The sequence below is a fragment of the Saccopteryx bilineata genome, chromosome 3 (genome assembly GCF_036850765.1).
Source record: "Saccopteryx bilineata isolate mSacBil1 chromosome 3, mSacBil1_pri_phased_curated, whole genome shotgun sequence".
Taxonomy (NCBI): Eukaryota; Metazoa; Chordata; class Mammalia; order Chiroptera; family Emballonuridae; genus Saccopteryx; species Saccopteryx bilineata.
This window is the reverse complement of record NC_089492.1, coordinates 27,067,622-27,083,219: the sequence shown is the minus strand read 5'-3', so window position 1 is coordinate 27,083,219 and position 15,598 is coordinate 27,067,622. Positions and strand designations below refer to the sequence as shown.

At 35.0% G+C, this 15,598-nt stretch overlaps 1 protein-coding gene across 2 annotated transcripts in view; it reads left to right on the top strand.

The window, feature by feature from the left end:
• Window positions 1-15,598, top strand: part of EMC2 (ER membrane protein complex subunit 2) — a 56,569-nt gene that overhangs the window by 16,483 nt on the left and 24,488 nt on the right. For both annotated transcript variants that reach the window (XM_066265816.1, XM_066265815.1), the window contains exons 3-5: window positions 248-312; window positions 2,580-2,665; window positions 10,496-10,553. In XM_066265816.1, coding sequence (XP_066121913.1) covers window positions 248-312; window positions 2,580-2,665; window positions 10,496-10,553 — 209 coding nt within the window. The remainder of the gene's footprint in view (window positions 1-247; window positions 313-2,579; window positions 2,666-10,495; window positions 10,554-15,598) is intronic.

The following is a 15,598-nucleotide window of genomic DNA, read 5'->3' as shown; positions in this document are numbered from 1 at the left end:
CAAGAACCCTTTAGAACAGTGAAGGTATTAGATAACTGGAATTTTTTTTACTTGATTATATATTAAAATATTTTACAATACTGAAACATATAAGGATGCTTTCTTTAATTGCTGATATAATACAGTAAATCAGTTTTCAGTTAAAAGTACTATTTTCTATATTATCAAATGAGAATAATTTATTATCTAATTTCTGTTGGGAGATTTTTATAGTAAACTTAGTTTTTTTCTCTCTATATGTATCTAGTTTGGATCATATATGAACAGGTGATGATTGCAGCCCTAGACTATGGTCGAGATGACTTGGCATTGGTAGGTATTTAAATTATATTTTATTTTACATTTATATACTTCATGCATTATATCTATATATAAGCAGTTAAGACTTAGTATATGGCTTATATAGAATGTTTTCTATAGCTGGTTGTCAAAGCTACTCTTATGAGTAGGTAGGACTAACTAGGTACTTGAAACACAGTAATATTCTTAAATCTTTTAAATACTCCTGAGACATAGACACTTAGTATCCCATTTTTACTGAAGAGGGTAAATTGATTGGTAAAGGTTATCCACTTACTGGGTCAATTATGCTGTATTATAGAGTTTTTTTATAAGAAGCAGGTAGTTTAAAACAACTTTATCTTTTAGGTTGTTGAATGACTTCCATAGTATATGTTGTTATATACTGTTTTGCAGTATTGTAATTACATACCTTAAAGTATTAGAAAGTCCTAACATGTACAGAGCATGACTTAAATTACTAATACTGCTTTTAAAATGGAAGAATGATAATAGCTATATTTTGAACACTCATTTGCTAGGTATAATGCTAAATGCTTTGTATCATACTTTATTTGATTTTCACAATTATTTCTTGATTTGTGTTTAATATTATCATCATATTCATTTTGTAAATCAGGAAACAGAGCTCTCTGTTCTTTTGTTTCTATAATTCTGAATTCTTAAGTCTACTTCATACTCCTTCATCATGTAAGCCAGTAAGTATTATACAGAAACAGAAAATAGAAATACCAGGGGAACATATGCATATCTGAATTAGCATTATTCTTTCCAAGGTAATTTACATTAGGTTGGAATTCTAGTGGAGCTGCCAGTGGTGAAAATACAATCTTTTTGTATTACCTTTAGAACCTATGACACATAGCTTTTTTGCATATTTCTTGAGGGAAAATTTTAAGTTTTACTTTTTAAATAGCCAAAACCATTTGATAAATTAGAAGGTCAAATTAGATAATACAGATAAAGCAGGAGATCAAATTAGATAGCATTTTTGGGTAACATTTATTTATTTATTTATTGTATTTTTCTGAAGTTGGAAATGGGGAGGGCAGTCAGACAGACTCCCGCAGGCACCCGACCAGGATCCACCCGCATACCCACCAGGGGGCGATGCTCTGCCATCTGGGCCATTGCTTTGTTGCAACTAGGACCATTCTAGAGCTGAGGCAGAGGCCATGGAGCCATCCTCAGTGCCCGGGCCAACATTGCTCCAATGGAGCCTTGGCTGCGGGAGGGGAAGAGAGAGACAGAGAGGAAGGAGAGGGGGAGGGGTGGAGAAGCAGATGGGCGCCTCTCCTGTGTGCCCTGGCTGGGAATTGAACTCGGGACTCCTGCACGCCGGGCCAACGCTCTACCACTGAGCCAACCGGCCAGGGCTAACGTTATTTATTTTTTAATGTTTCAGAATGTCTACTAGTCAGTTTGATTGACCTTGTATTATGAATTTTGCTTTATGTCAAAGACATAAATGAACATCATTTTCAGTTTTGACTAACTTGAATATTTTTCTTAGCAGGGCAAATTTTAGCTACACACTTTGAAGCTATACCTCCAGATCATATTAAAACTTATTTGGTTACTTATGCTTTGGAGCACTAGAATAGACCATTTTATAATCCTTACCATTTCTAGCACATCCAAGATTTATAATCTCTCATGTTGCAGAGAACAGAGTAGGTACTCAATAAATATTTAACTTTTTAAATTTGTCAATTGGTGAATTCTAGATATCTGCCTAAAGGAGATTGATATTTCATAGATTTGGTGTCTGTATTTTATGACCCCAAATCAGGAAGTGTCTACTGACAAGATTAGTAATGACTTCAACTATGAAAAATCAAGCAACGTGTTAGTAGTAGTTGCTAGGGACTTGAGAGTACTACCAAAGAACTTAATTTTTATCTAAAGAAAGCCTATGAATAGTTAGAAGATACCAGGAAACTGTTGTAGGCATTTAAGTGGGGTCTGACACATTTTTAAGCCATTTTTAAGGAGGAGTAACATGGTAGTAGTTGAACAGTTATTAGTTGGCACACGTTCTGCTCAGTTTTTCAGTTACTAGTGTGACTCATGTCTGAGAACTGATTGTTTCTCTGACTGTAATTTCAGGGTTCTCCTTTAACCCATTATTCATTAGATTAATTTCACTTCATGTCATTAGATCACACTAATGAAATGATTTAGGAAGATACATTGAAGACTTATGTAGGCTGTTTCTTGTAGCCTGTTTAGTTAGGTAATATAATTACTACAAGTCTTCTTTACCAGTTTGTTTTTAGTTTTGTCTACAGGAGTTGAGAAGACAGTTCCCTGGCAGTCACAGAGTCAAGCGACTAACGGGCATGAGATTTGAAGCTATGGAAAGGTAACTGAATCTTGTAAGCCATGTGATCCTGTTTTAAAATGTCAAGCATGGGCCTACCTTTCTGTTCTATACTTATGGCATCATCATTGATTGTGTAAGATTTCTTGCTCCTGAGATTCAGAGTAATGTCAAGGTACTTTTCAGCATAAATCCTGGCCTTTACTTCTCAGTAAATAGGATTTGACATAAAATTGTAATCCACTTACCATCTCTGGTCTGATGAAATGAGATTATACTTTAGAATAAGAATTGATTTCAAAGTCCTGGTTCCAAGAATTATTAGCCATTTACCAAGCAAATTACTTAACCTTAGGGTTTTCAGCCTTATTCCTCTGTAAAGCAAGAATATTACCTTCTCAGGATTGTTTTGGCAATTAGTAATGATATATATGTAGGACCTTCATAGACACTAAAGGTTATTTATTATTACTATTTTATTGAGGTATAATTGACACATAACAATGTATTATATTAGTTTCAGGTGTACAACATAATGATGTGATATATGTATCATGAAATGATTATAGTAACTTAGTTAACATCTGTTACCACCCATTGTCATAAATTTTTCTTGTGATGAGAACTTTTAAGATCTATTCTCTTAGGAACTTTATATGCACCACGCAGTTTTGTTAACTATAGTAACTGTGCTGTACATTACAGCGCCAGGACTTACTTATGTATTTTGTAACTGAAAGTTAGTACCTTTGAACATCTTCACCGATTTCTTATGCCCATTTGGGCAACCACCTCAGTTTTCTGTATCTATGAGTTTAGGGTCTTTTCGATTCCACATATAAGTGAAATCATACGGTACTTGTCTTTCTGTCTGACTTACTATAATTAGCATAATCTCTTCAAGGTCCATTCAGGTTGTCACGAATGGCAGAATTTCCGTCATTTTTATTGGTGAATAATATTACATTGTATATGTGTCACAACCTCATTCATCATTTGATGGACACTTAGGTTGTTCTTTGTCTTGGCTGTTATAAATTTCATGAATGTTAGGGTGCATATATCTTTTTAAGATAGTGCTTTTATTTCCTTCAGGTACATACCCAGAAGTGGAACTGTGAGATTAAATGGTGGTTCTGTTTTTAACTTTTTAAGGAAACTCCATATTGATTTTTCATAGTCATTATACCAACTTATATGCCATGAACAGTGAACAAGTGTTTTCTTTTCTTCACGTTCTTGCCAACACTTATGCCTTGTCTTTTTGGTACTTGCCATTCTAACAGGTGTGAGCTGATATCTCATTGATTGTGGTTCTGATTTACATTTTTCTAATGATCAATGATGTTGAGTATCTTCTCATGAACCTGTTGACCATTTGTATGTCTTGAAAAGATATTTATCAGAGTCTCTGCCCATTTTATACTTGTATTGTTCTTTTTTTTTACTATTGATTTATATGAATTCTTTATATCTTTTGGAGATTAACCCCTGTTTAGGTATATGATTTCTATTTTATTCTGTTCCATAGGTTGCCTCTTTATTTTGTTGATGTTTCCTTTGCTGTACAGCAGTTTTTTTGTGTGATATACTTTCACTTGTTTAGTTTTTCTTATGCTACCTTTGCTGTTGGTGTCAAATACAAAAAATCACCACTAAGACCAATATCAGTTTACCCCCTATGTTTTTTTCTAGGAATTTTTATGGTTTCAGGTGTTATATTCAGGTCTTGAATCCATTTTGAGTTGATTTTTGTGTATGGTGTAAGGTAGTGGTCCAGTTTCATTTACATGTGGCTGTCCAGTTTTTAACACTTTCTTAAAGAGAGTATTTTTCCTCCATTGTATACTCTTAGTGCATTTGTTGTAAATTAATTAACCATACATGTGTGGGTTTATTTCTGAAGTCTCTATTCTGTTACATTGATCTTTGTGTCTCTTTATGCCAGTATTGTACTGTTTTTATTACTATGACTTCATAACATATCATAGTTTGCTAATTAGGAAGAATGAGATACCTCCAGCTTTGTCCTTTTTTCTTGAGATTGCTTTGGCTGTTCAGGGTTGTGTGCTTCCACACATAGTTTGGAATTTGTTCTATTTCTGTTAAAAGTACCAATGGAACTTTTATTAGGTTTGCACTGACTGTAAATTGCTTTGGGTAGTATCAGCATTTGTACTAACACTAGTTCTTTCAATTCATGAGCACAGAAGTCTTTTAATTTATTTGTGTCTTCAATGTTTTTATTCATCAATGTCATAGTTTTCAGTGTGCACGGCTTTTTCCTCTTTGGTTAAATTTATTCTTAAATATTTTATTCTTTTTGATGAAGTTGTAACTAGGGTTGTTCTCTTGATTTCTCTTTCTGATAAATCATTATTAGTGTAATGCAGTGCTTTTCAACTGGTGTGTCACAAGAATTTTTGAAACCTGCAATATCTGACTAGTCAGGGGCACTGGCAAAAATATAGGTATAATTTTGATTATTCACACCAGACAAATATTGTTGTATTGACTGTTGACATTTTTTGACAACCTAAAGGAAAAGAGGTCAGTGCCACTAACTAGTCAGGTATTGCATGTTTGAAAAATTCTTGTGACACACCATTTGAAAATCACTGGCTTAATGATGTCCTTGATTACAAATGTTTTGATATTTTATGAAGTCCTGTTTGTTTTCTTTTTCTTTCTTTTGCTGTTGGTGTCATATCTAGAAACCATTGTCTAATCCAAGGTCACAAAGATGATACCTAATTTTTCTTCTAAGAATTTTGTAGTTTTAGTTTATATATTTATGTCTTTGACCCATTTTGATTTAATATTTTTTATGGTATGGGGTAAGTACCTATCATCATTCTTCTTCATGTGAATATTCAATTGTCTCAGCACAATTTGTCTAGGCACCCTTGTTGCAAATCAATTAAGTGAAAATATGAGGGTTGATTTCCAGGCTTTTCATTCTATTTCATTAATCTATATAGTTTATCATATGCTACACCATATTGATTCTACACTGTATTGTTGTTATGGCTTTGTACTAAGTTCTGAAATTGGGCATTGTAAGTCCTTGATCTTTTTTCTTTTTTTCCCCAAGATTATTTTGTCTATTCTGAGTTCTTTGAATTTACATAAGAACTTTGGAATTAGTTTATTACTTCTCACCTTTTTAGCTTGGTGGTTCAGGTTAAGACAGTTAAATTGTACTTCAATTGTAGTAGCTTTTTTAAACCAGATTTATTGATATACTTTTTCTCAAACTCTTCACTCCTGGGCTTATATGTTTGTGTGTGTGTACATTTTAATCTCTTTGGATCCTCTCTGCAAGTAAGCAAAGAGCATAGATAATTTAGGTTAGCAGAAACTAATTTTGAATCAGAGGACGGAGTAGATAAAATCTGAAAGGATTGCTCCTGAATCTGTGTTCTACTCTATATTACTTTTTGTTTTATTTCAAGTAGTATGAATTTCTAGATCATTCCTAAAATACATGAATAGCAAACCACATTCCACAGTTCAAGGGAAATGATTTTTAAAATTATGTTGTAAGGATTTGAGAGGTGCTAGTTTCGAAAGCATACATTTTGATATATACAATTCCTCTACCCTTTTCCAACCATACAAAATATTGATATAGTAGCAATAATTTATTTTTAAGTATTAATTCAAGTATTAATTTAAGATACCCAGTAAAGTTTAATTTTTTTCTTTTTTAAACTTTTTTTGTAGAGAGACAGAGGCTAGATAGGGACAGACAGGAGGGAAAGAGATAAGAACCATCAGTTCTTTGCTGTGGCATTTTAGTTGTTCATTGATTGCTTTCTCATATGTGCCTTGACTGGGGGACTACAGCAGAGCAAGTGACTCCTTGTTCAAGCCAGCGACCTTGGGCTCAAGCCAGCGACCATCGGGTCATGTCTGTGGTCACATGCTCAAACTAACAACCCTGAATTCAAGCTGGTGAGCCCACACTCAAGCCAGATGAGCCTGTGCTCAAGCCGGATGAGCCTGTACTCAAACGGGCTACCTTGGGATTTCAAACCTTGGTTCTATGTGTCCCTGTCCGATGCTCTATCCACTGCATCACCACCTGGTCAGGCGAAAGTTTAATTTTTATTAAGCCTTATTCTTTGGAACTTAAATCACCATTTTATTTAGTAAAGTTTTAATATTTTTATCTAAAGGAGTGGCTATTATACTGTATATGTTGTCTTCATCAAATAGGATCACTAATCATAGATACTCAGTCATGATTGTGTAAATTAGAATCTGTGCAATTTAAAAAAATATGTAGTTGCTTGGTTTCCACTTTACTGAAATCAGTCTGTTGGGGTGGTGTAATACAGGTTTTTCTTTAAAAATCTCTGCAGATAGGCCCTGGCCTGTTGGCTCAGTGGTAGAGCATCGCTCGGCTTGTGGAAGTCCAGGGTTCAGTTCCCAGCCAGGTCACACAGGAGAAGCACCCATCTGCCTTTCCACCCTTCCCCCTCTCCTTCCTCTCTATCTCTCTCTTCCCCTCCCGCAGCCAAGGCTTCATTGGAGCAAAGTAGGCCCAGGCACTGAGGATGGCTCCATGGCCTCTACCTCAGGCACTAGAATGGCTCCAGTTGCAGCGGAGCAATGCCCCAGAGGGGCCGAGCATCACCCCCAGTGGGCATGCTGGGTGGATCCTGGTCAGGCGCATGCGGGAGTCTGTCTCTCTGCCTCCCCGCAGCTTCTCACTTGGGGGGAAAAAGTCTCTGCAGATAAAAAGAGAGGTAGGTATGAGAACACTATTGACTAAAGGTAAATTTTTGTGGACCTTCAATGTATTAGGATTCTCTAGAGATAAAGAATCAAGTATATTTGATAAAGAATCAAATATAAAGAATCAAATATATATATACACACACACACATACCTGTGCACACACATACTGACATATATGTACTTATGCACACACACAGACCATATATTATATATATATATATATATATATATATATATATATATTTTCACACACACAAATGAAAATGAATATTTATTGTGAGGAATTGGCTTACAATTTTAGAGGCTTTGAAGTTCCAGGATCTGCTGTCTGCAAGCTAGAGACACAGTTAAGCTTGTGCTGTAATTCAGTCTGAGTCCCAGTCTGCAGACTGAGAACCGAGGGAGCCAGTGGTATACATCTCAGTCTGAGGATAGGGGAAGATGAGATGAGAAGCCCCAGCTCAGAAGTGAGAAGCCCCAGCTCAGAAGTGAGGCAGTAAAATGGGTTGACTTCTTCCTTTCTCCACTTTTGTTCTAATCAGGCCCTTAAGGGATCAGATGGTGCCCACCCACGTTGGACAGTCTGTTTTACTGAGTTATGGATTCAAATGCTAACCTCATCCTGAAACACCTTCAGACATGCCCAGAAATAAGGTTTAATCTGGGTACGCAGCGGCCAGTCAAGTTGACACACAATATTCACTTTTTACATAAATTATTTTTTCTTTTCCTTTTTGTTTTACATAAATGATTTTTTAAATTATGGTATAGTTTAACTTAAATATGTTCAAATACAAACTAGGTATTAGTGTTTTATGTGTATAGTTTTTGTACAAGTATAAAAACAACATATGGCTCATTCTTCAACCACAAGCTCTGTATATGTTTCTAGACTCCTCCGCCCACCCTGCCCGCCCCCTACCCTCTCATCCTACCCAACCTTTCTTCCGACCCTCTCCCTGTCTCGGGAGGAATCATCTGGACCCTTGCCCTCCTCGGGTCCTGTCCTTCCCTCCCAGTAGCCCCTCCCTCAGTCCCTCCTGTCTTCTCTGCCCCTACAGCTCCTGCCAGGCTGCTGCAGGAGCGAGTGACACACCGGGCAGGCAGCACACTGCGCACGGCAGTATCTCGCTGTGGGCAGGGCACTCCATGCTGTGACTGTCCTTCATTTGTCCTGGACCTTCTCCCTCCCCAGTCTCTTCACCAGCCATGCTGTCTTCCCCCTCCGGAGACCTGTCCTCCCCACCCTTAGCTGATGCATTTACCTCCTGCCTCATAGAGAAAGGAGCTGACATCACAGGTCAGCTTCTCATCCCCTCGTGTGTCACGGATTTCCCAGGCTCGCCAACCCTCCCGTTCCCTAAGACACACTGCATTGCAGGTCAGGCAGGCCTGGGGAGAGGAAAGGGAGGCACTTATAAGGGGCACAAGAAAATACAGTAATCAAAATAGATCATATTTAAATGCAAAGCTCTTTTTCGAAATCAAAATTAATGCAAAAAACTATGTATGGTTTCGTATCTTTCTTTGTATCATTTTTTAATATCTTTCCAGAGGTATTATAGTTGGAAAAGATTCCCAGGTGATTCTCATGTACTGTCCTGTGAGAATTCTGCTCTGTAGCATTAATTTTGCTCTTCTTTGTATACTTTTTTCGTATTATTATTTAATTATTTTATCTTGTTTCCTCATTCAGTTGTAGATTCTCTTATGAGGCTAGCATACCTGTCATGTTATCATGTATTTGATATCCAAACTAACTTTTTTATTTGAAGTACTGCTGAGTCTTGATTGACTCAGTGTGGAAGGATGTGGTTTGCCCTTCACATGGTATGTACACATTTATAAATTGTCTCATTTTATTATTTATTTTAGTGTCTGCTATAGTTGAAGTACTCTTACCTATTGGTGTGATCATAATTACAAACACAGGCTTGGGTATTAAAATTTGGGGGTTAGTGTATAGTCAAAAGATGGGTTACATGATGATATTGAGTATTCTTATCTGTCATTAAGAGATAACTTTAAAGGAATATCATTAAGAGAAACATATAAAATGAAAAATGTCTTGTAGGCAACTTTGAAGAGATCCTAAGACTGTATCTGTTATTCCTGGTTTTAGCAACACTGCGGTAAAAGTTTTTAAACATTGTTCTAAATATCTGTATTCATAAGTGGAGAGACTGATTGGAAGGGAGTTGGGGGTTCTGCATATTGTTAGAAGGAATTTCAGAATTACTCAGCTATTTCCTTGCATCCCAGTCAAGATTATTATATATAAGATATATAGTTAAGTTCTTTTTTTAATCTTTTTTTTAAAGATTTTATTTATTGATTTTAGACATAGGAGAGAGAGAAAGATGGTGGGTGGTGGGGGTTGGGGACACGGGGGAGGCATCAACTTGTAGTTGCTTCTTGAACTGCCTCGACTGGGCAAACTGGGGGCTTCCAAGTGGCACCTTCAGAATTCCAGGTGGTCGTTTATCCGCTGCACTATCACAGGTCAGGCTATAGTTAAGTTCTTTACGTGATTTCTAATGTATCCCTACTTTGGTTTTCTATAATGTTAATTTTGGCTTCTTAGTTAATGTGCTGTCATATTTGATTACCTTTTGTTTGATAAATTTGCTGTTTCCCTTGAGTTGTAACCCAGCAAAGAGTATTATTGTATGCGTACTTAATAGGCGCTTAATGAGCTGAATCAGCTCAACTAAGAAAAGCTATTATAAATGTTCATTAAAGGAGAATTAATACATAGATCATTTCTTTGTAAATGTATTTGTTAAAATGAAACTTTTTCTTTTTATTGGCTGTGATTCCTAGATATAACTAGACCACAGAGGTATCTCTTTGTGAGGCTAGTTTTTTATCTTTGTATTTAGGCCAAAATGTTTCTGTGTGTTTTTGAAGTAAGTTTTTCTATATATATTTTATGTTACCTTTTTTCTATAAAAAATAAAAATGACACTGTTAACAAACTTTTCCTGTTATATGAATATTGGAAGTCCTTTGGATAGCAGTTGTAAATACATTCAAAGTGCTGGCAGTTTAATCGTTTTTCATATTTACTATTTGACACTAAATTTTAAGGTCATGATTTTTTATTTGCTTTTCCTTTTTAAATAGATATGATGATGCAATACAGCTATATGATCGAATTCTACATGAAGATCCAACTAACACTGTAAGTTAGCTGATTATTTTGAAGATCACCTTGTTTATTTCAAAAGGCAAATTTAATTCATTTTGGAAATAATGGAAAAATATGAAAATATGTTGAACCATGTTGTTTTATCTTTGTATTTTAAATAGTTTATGATGAACCATTTTAAAAACATAGGTTTAAAAATCTTTAGAAAAATTTGACTTAATGAGCAGCTTTCTTAGTAGAAAGAAACTATATAGTTGAAATTTAGGAAGAAATAATTGTATGTACTTGCATAAAAGCCCAGCAGAGCTCAGTGTTTTTGTAATATTTTGTTCAAGTTTATAAAATATTTATGTCTATGAAAAATGAAAGAAGTCATCTCAATCTCAGTAATTAGTATATGGAATTAATAAAGGTGTTTTGTTTTGGATTTCATTTTTCTGCCTTATACTTGCATAAGAATGAATATATCATTTATAAATATATTGAAAGAAACATAAATATAATTTATTCTGATTTTGAACAAATTTTGTATCACTTTATTGGACAGAATATTTTTTCCAGATATCATTTGTTTTAAAAATACTCCAGTGAAAAATAATTACTTTACTGTTGAGAACATTTTATTGATAGTTTACTATTGATATAATGGCTTCCCTCAGATTTACCTTTTATTAAATTAAAAATTAAAGAGAGACTTTAGATAGCATATCAAGCATTTTAAATGTTTTATGTTATTATGTCCATGTATACATATACCTGCTAAAAGAAAAATCTTCTTAGAATTTTTAAACAAAAACCAGTTTGAATTTGGATTGTCCTTTTATAAAAGGAAAAATTCTTACATTAACACATAATGCAAAGACATGGTTTTCTCTTAGCAGTATTTCATTAAAAATGCATATTTAAAAATGTCATAATATATAATTATAGATTATAAGATGCAGAAATGTTTAATAATTAAATATCAGTAATTTGATTCATTTTAAATAAATTATTTATGCTATGTTGGGAAATGATTTAATATTGAAGTGTGCAGTTTCTAGATAGCATTAACCAGGCATTCATCGGTCATAAATCTCTGATCTCTGCTTGCCCCTTTTGATACTGTATAGTAGTAGTTTCGTATATTGCTTAAAAGGTAGAGTTTTTTTCAGATATAATTGACTAGTAACATTATGTAAGTTTAAGGTACACATGTGGTGATTTGACACAGTATATATTTTGAAATGTTTTGTATTTTTATGTTTTTAATATTATTCCACTCCAGGGAAACTTTCCAGATTTTATTTTTTAGTAGATATTTGAATGGCAAGGATTTATTATTTTGTGAAGATTCTTTCTTAACTATCCTAGTAGCTTGCCATCTGTCTTAGTAAAATAATTTTTTATAGCCTGACCTGTGGTGGCACAGTGGATAGTGTCAACCTGGAATGCTAAGGTCCCCGGTTCAAAACCTTGGGTCTGCAGGGTCAAGGCACATACAGGAAGCAACTACTACAAGTTGATGCTTTCTTTTTTTTTTTTTTTGTATTTTTCTGAAATGAGAAGCGAGGGAGCAGCAGACAGACAGACTTCTTCATGCGCTGACCAGGATCCACCTGGCATGCCCACTAGGGGGTGATGCTCTGCCCATCTGGGGCATTGCTCCATTGCAATTGGAGCCATTCTAGCACCTGAGGCAGAGACCATGGAGCCATCCTCAGCACCCAGGCTAACTTTGCTCCAGTGGAGCCTTGGCTGCGGGAGGGGAAGAGAGAGATAGAGAGGAAGGAGAGGGGGAGGGGTGGAGAAGCAGATGGACGATATTTCTCCTGTGTGCCCTGGCTGGGAATCGAACCCGGACTTCCACACGCTGGGCCGATGCTTTACCGCTGAGCCAACTGGCCAGGACCACGAGTTGATGCTTTCTGTACCTTCCCCTCTTTCTCTCTCTCTCTCCTTTCTCTCAAATCAGTAATAAAGAAATAAAAATTCTTTTTATAAAACACTGGTCTTGTTTTTTTTTAAGATTTTGTAATGTACTTATTTCAAATATAAGAAAGACTACCACAGTTTTGAAGGTATTTTTTTACCCAACCATACAGGGTAGGGCAAAAGTAGTTGTAATACTAATACATAATGCAATAATTAATAAATAATATTAGAATAATCTGTTTCATATATTCACAACTGCAAACCCACCCTATATATTGAAAAAATGAAATCAGATGTCTGAGAAAAGTATGAGTTTCATATATTTTTCTCGTACTAAGTTAAAAATTAATAGCTTGTAATTTATTTTCTTGGAATTAAAAGTCAAACATTTTACTTTTGTCAGTTTAAGTTGATCATATTTTTAATAAACTTTTTAAGATCTAAAATAATATATAGCTACACATTGTTTTGTCTTTGTGGTGCTTTCTATGTTTTACGACTTTAAGACTGGCCAAAAGGGAAATCCAAATGGCACCCCTTGTAGACTACATATGAAGTGGTAGTAACTAAACCCCTCAGTTGTTAGGTAAACGTTTAAGAGCAAGGTGGCTAAATTCAGCTCTGGTAAATGTATTTTGCTTTTATAAAATATACTGCTCACAAAATTTAGGGGATATTTTATAGCTTCATCTTCATTTTGAAATATCCCCTAGTTTTTGTGAGCATTATATTTATCTAATATCCCCTGTTTTTCTCTCCTGCTGTAAATGTTTATTGAGTATGTTTCATGAGCCCCCATAGTGGTGGGGTTACTAAGATTAAAGACACTGTTTCTATTAACTGCAAAAGTACTGAGGTAGACATTGAGGGAGGTAAACCATATAAGGCCTAGAACTAATAAAATATAGTAGGGAAAGACTTTACTTATATTAAATAGTTGAATAATTATTTAGAAGACATCACAGTTTCTTTTTCCAAAGCAACCCTGTTATCTCAGAGGTGAGAAAGTCCGGTTTTGTTTTCATCTATAGTTAAAATTCAAGCTCTTACACTATAGTTTTTGCACTAAGTGGTTATATGGTTCTTTTACTGGTGTTATGCACCTATGTTCCTATATATCCAGTATAGAAATGAGGCTGTTCATTCAAGCTTTCAAGAGCTCTCCATCCTTTCATCTGCATTCATTATTCTTTTAAAAAACATTTGTTGAGTGCTTGCATTGTGCTTTGTGTTGGGAATAGAAGGATGAATTAGACACCATCCTTGTCTTTACTTTTAGGGAGGTAGCATGATATAATGAATGGGTTTATGGACTTTGAAATAGTAAATCCTGATTGTTTGAAGACTAGCTGCATGATTTTCGAGCCTTGTAGTCCTTGAAATATGTGTGGCTTGAGACAAAGCTATAGTATCTCATGAGTGACATGAATAAGTTTTAACATTATTAAAGCATAAGGACTACTTAGGAAAGAAAGAATAAAGTGATTGGAATGGAAATTAAAAAATTTTTCCTTTGTGAGAATGCTGAAGAGTGGAATACCTTTCTCCCATCTATTAAAAAGTTTTGAAATATTCTTTTGAAAAAGTAATTCCCCCATGTTAAAAATTAGAAACAATGCAAAACATTGTATAGTGAAAACTGGTAAGTCTTCCCTTCCATTCTTGATCTCAAGTCTTCTTTCACTTATTTAAAATTGTTCATAATTTCTTATGCATTTTTCCAGAGTTTTTTCTTCTTCTCATACACGTACTAATATGCATGTACATGTGTATATCCCTTTGGACAGGGAGAATTGTTAAAAATGCAAATGGTGACATACTTCATCTAGCAGTATATTTTAAAGATCATGCCATGTCAGCACAACTTTTACATCATCCTTTGAGTCGCTGCATAGTATTACATTGCATTGTTGTATAGTCTCTTGATGAAAAACAGTTTAAGTCCCCTTTGGTGATCCCTTAGGTTGATTCTGGTATCTTCCTCCCAGAAGTAGTGTTGCAGTAGTTGTCATTTGTAGGGTATGTTCCTAGAATGAAATAGCTGAGTCAGGAGGTTCCATACATTTTAAGTTTTCATAGATGTTACCGAATTTCCCACCACAAAGGTTATTTTAGTTGCCTATGCTCTTTTCTGTTGTATATGAAAGTACTGCTTTCCCTGTATCCTCCCACGTAGCGTATTTTTGTTTTTAATCTTTCCTGGTTTGATTGGTTAAAATGTTGTCTTGTTATAATTTGCATTGTGAATGATGTTGAATGTCTTTCAATATGGTTAAAAAGACATTTACTTTTCTTTTTTTCTGAACTGTCTCCTTTAACACCTGTTTCAAATGAAAAAACGTTTTTCTGTTCTGGTTGAAGAAAGGGCATGGTTCTGGCGTTCTGTCTGGTTAACCTCCCTGTCTGCCTCACTCATTTACGTCTGAAGACCAATATTTTAGTCCTGGCCGGGTAGCTCAGTTGCTTAGTGGTTCGTCCTGAAGCTCTGAGGTTGCTGGTTGATTCCCAGTCAGGGCACACACACGAACAGCTTGATGTTCCTGTCTCTCTCTTTCTCTCTCTCACTGAAATCAATAAAATAAAAACATTTTTAAAAAGTAACAATAGTTTATACCTCTGAGTTGGTTTATTTTATAGAGTAACTAGAGATGCAACAAGAAGGTCTACATTTGTGAACAACCTGGTATATTATTACACTTCAGAATTTTACTTTTTATTATTAGAAAATGGAAAATGTAAAGTCAAATTTTGATTAGGGAAATAAATGCCTGCAGGTAGTTTTAGATAGAACTTTGTCAGTTCTGTAGGAGATGGTTTGAAGAAGGTGAAATAAGTAATTTGGAGGTTGTTCTGTCTCAGACCAGAGGTTTTAGGGATCCAAACCTAGGACAAGTGGAACTGGAGGGGACGGGAATGGATGAAGTATATTTTCTAATAAAAGTATACACATAATTAAAACTTAGATGTGAATGTTATTTTAGAAGAGTAACTCTCAAGTGTGAAAATTTTTCTCACCTGCCTGTCAAAGTTGAATATTGAACTGGGCTCACTGTGAGCTTTTTTTCTCTTAGATTACCCAAATAGCAGTCAGTTTTTTGTTAACTTGCTTTTAAAATAACGGTAGAGTTTTTATCCTTTGAAAGCTCCTTGAGAGAAAAAATTAT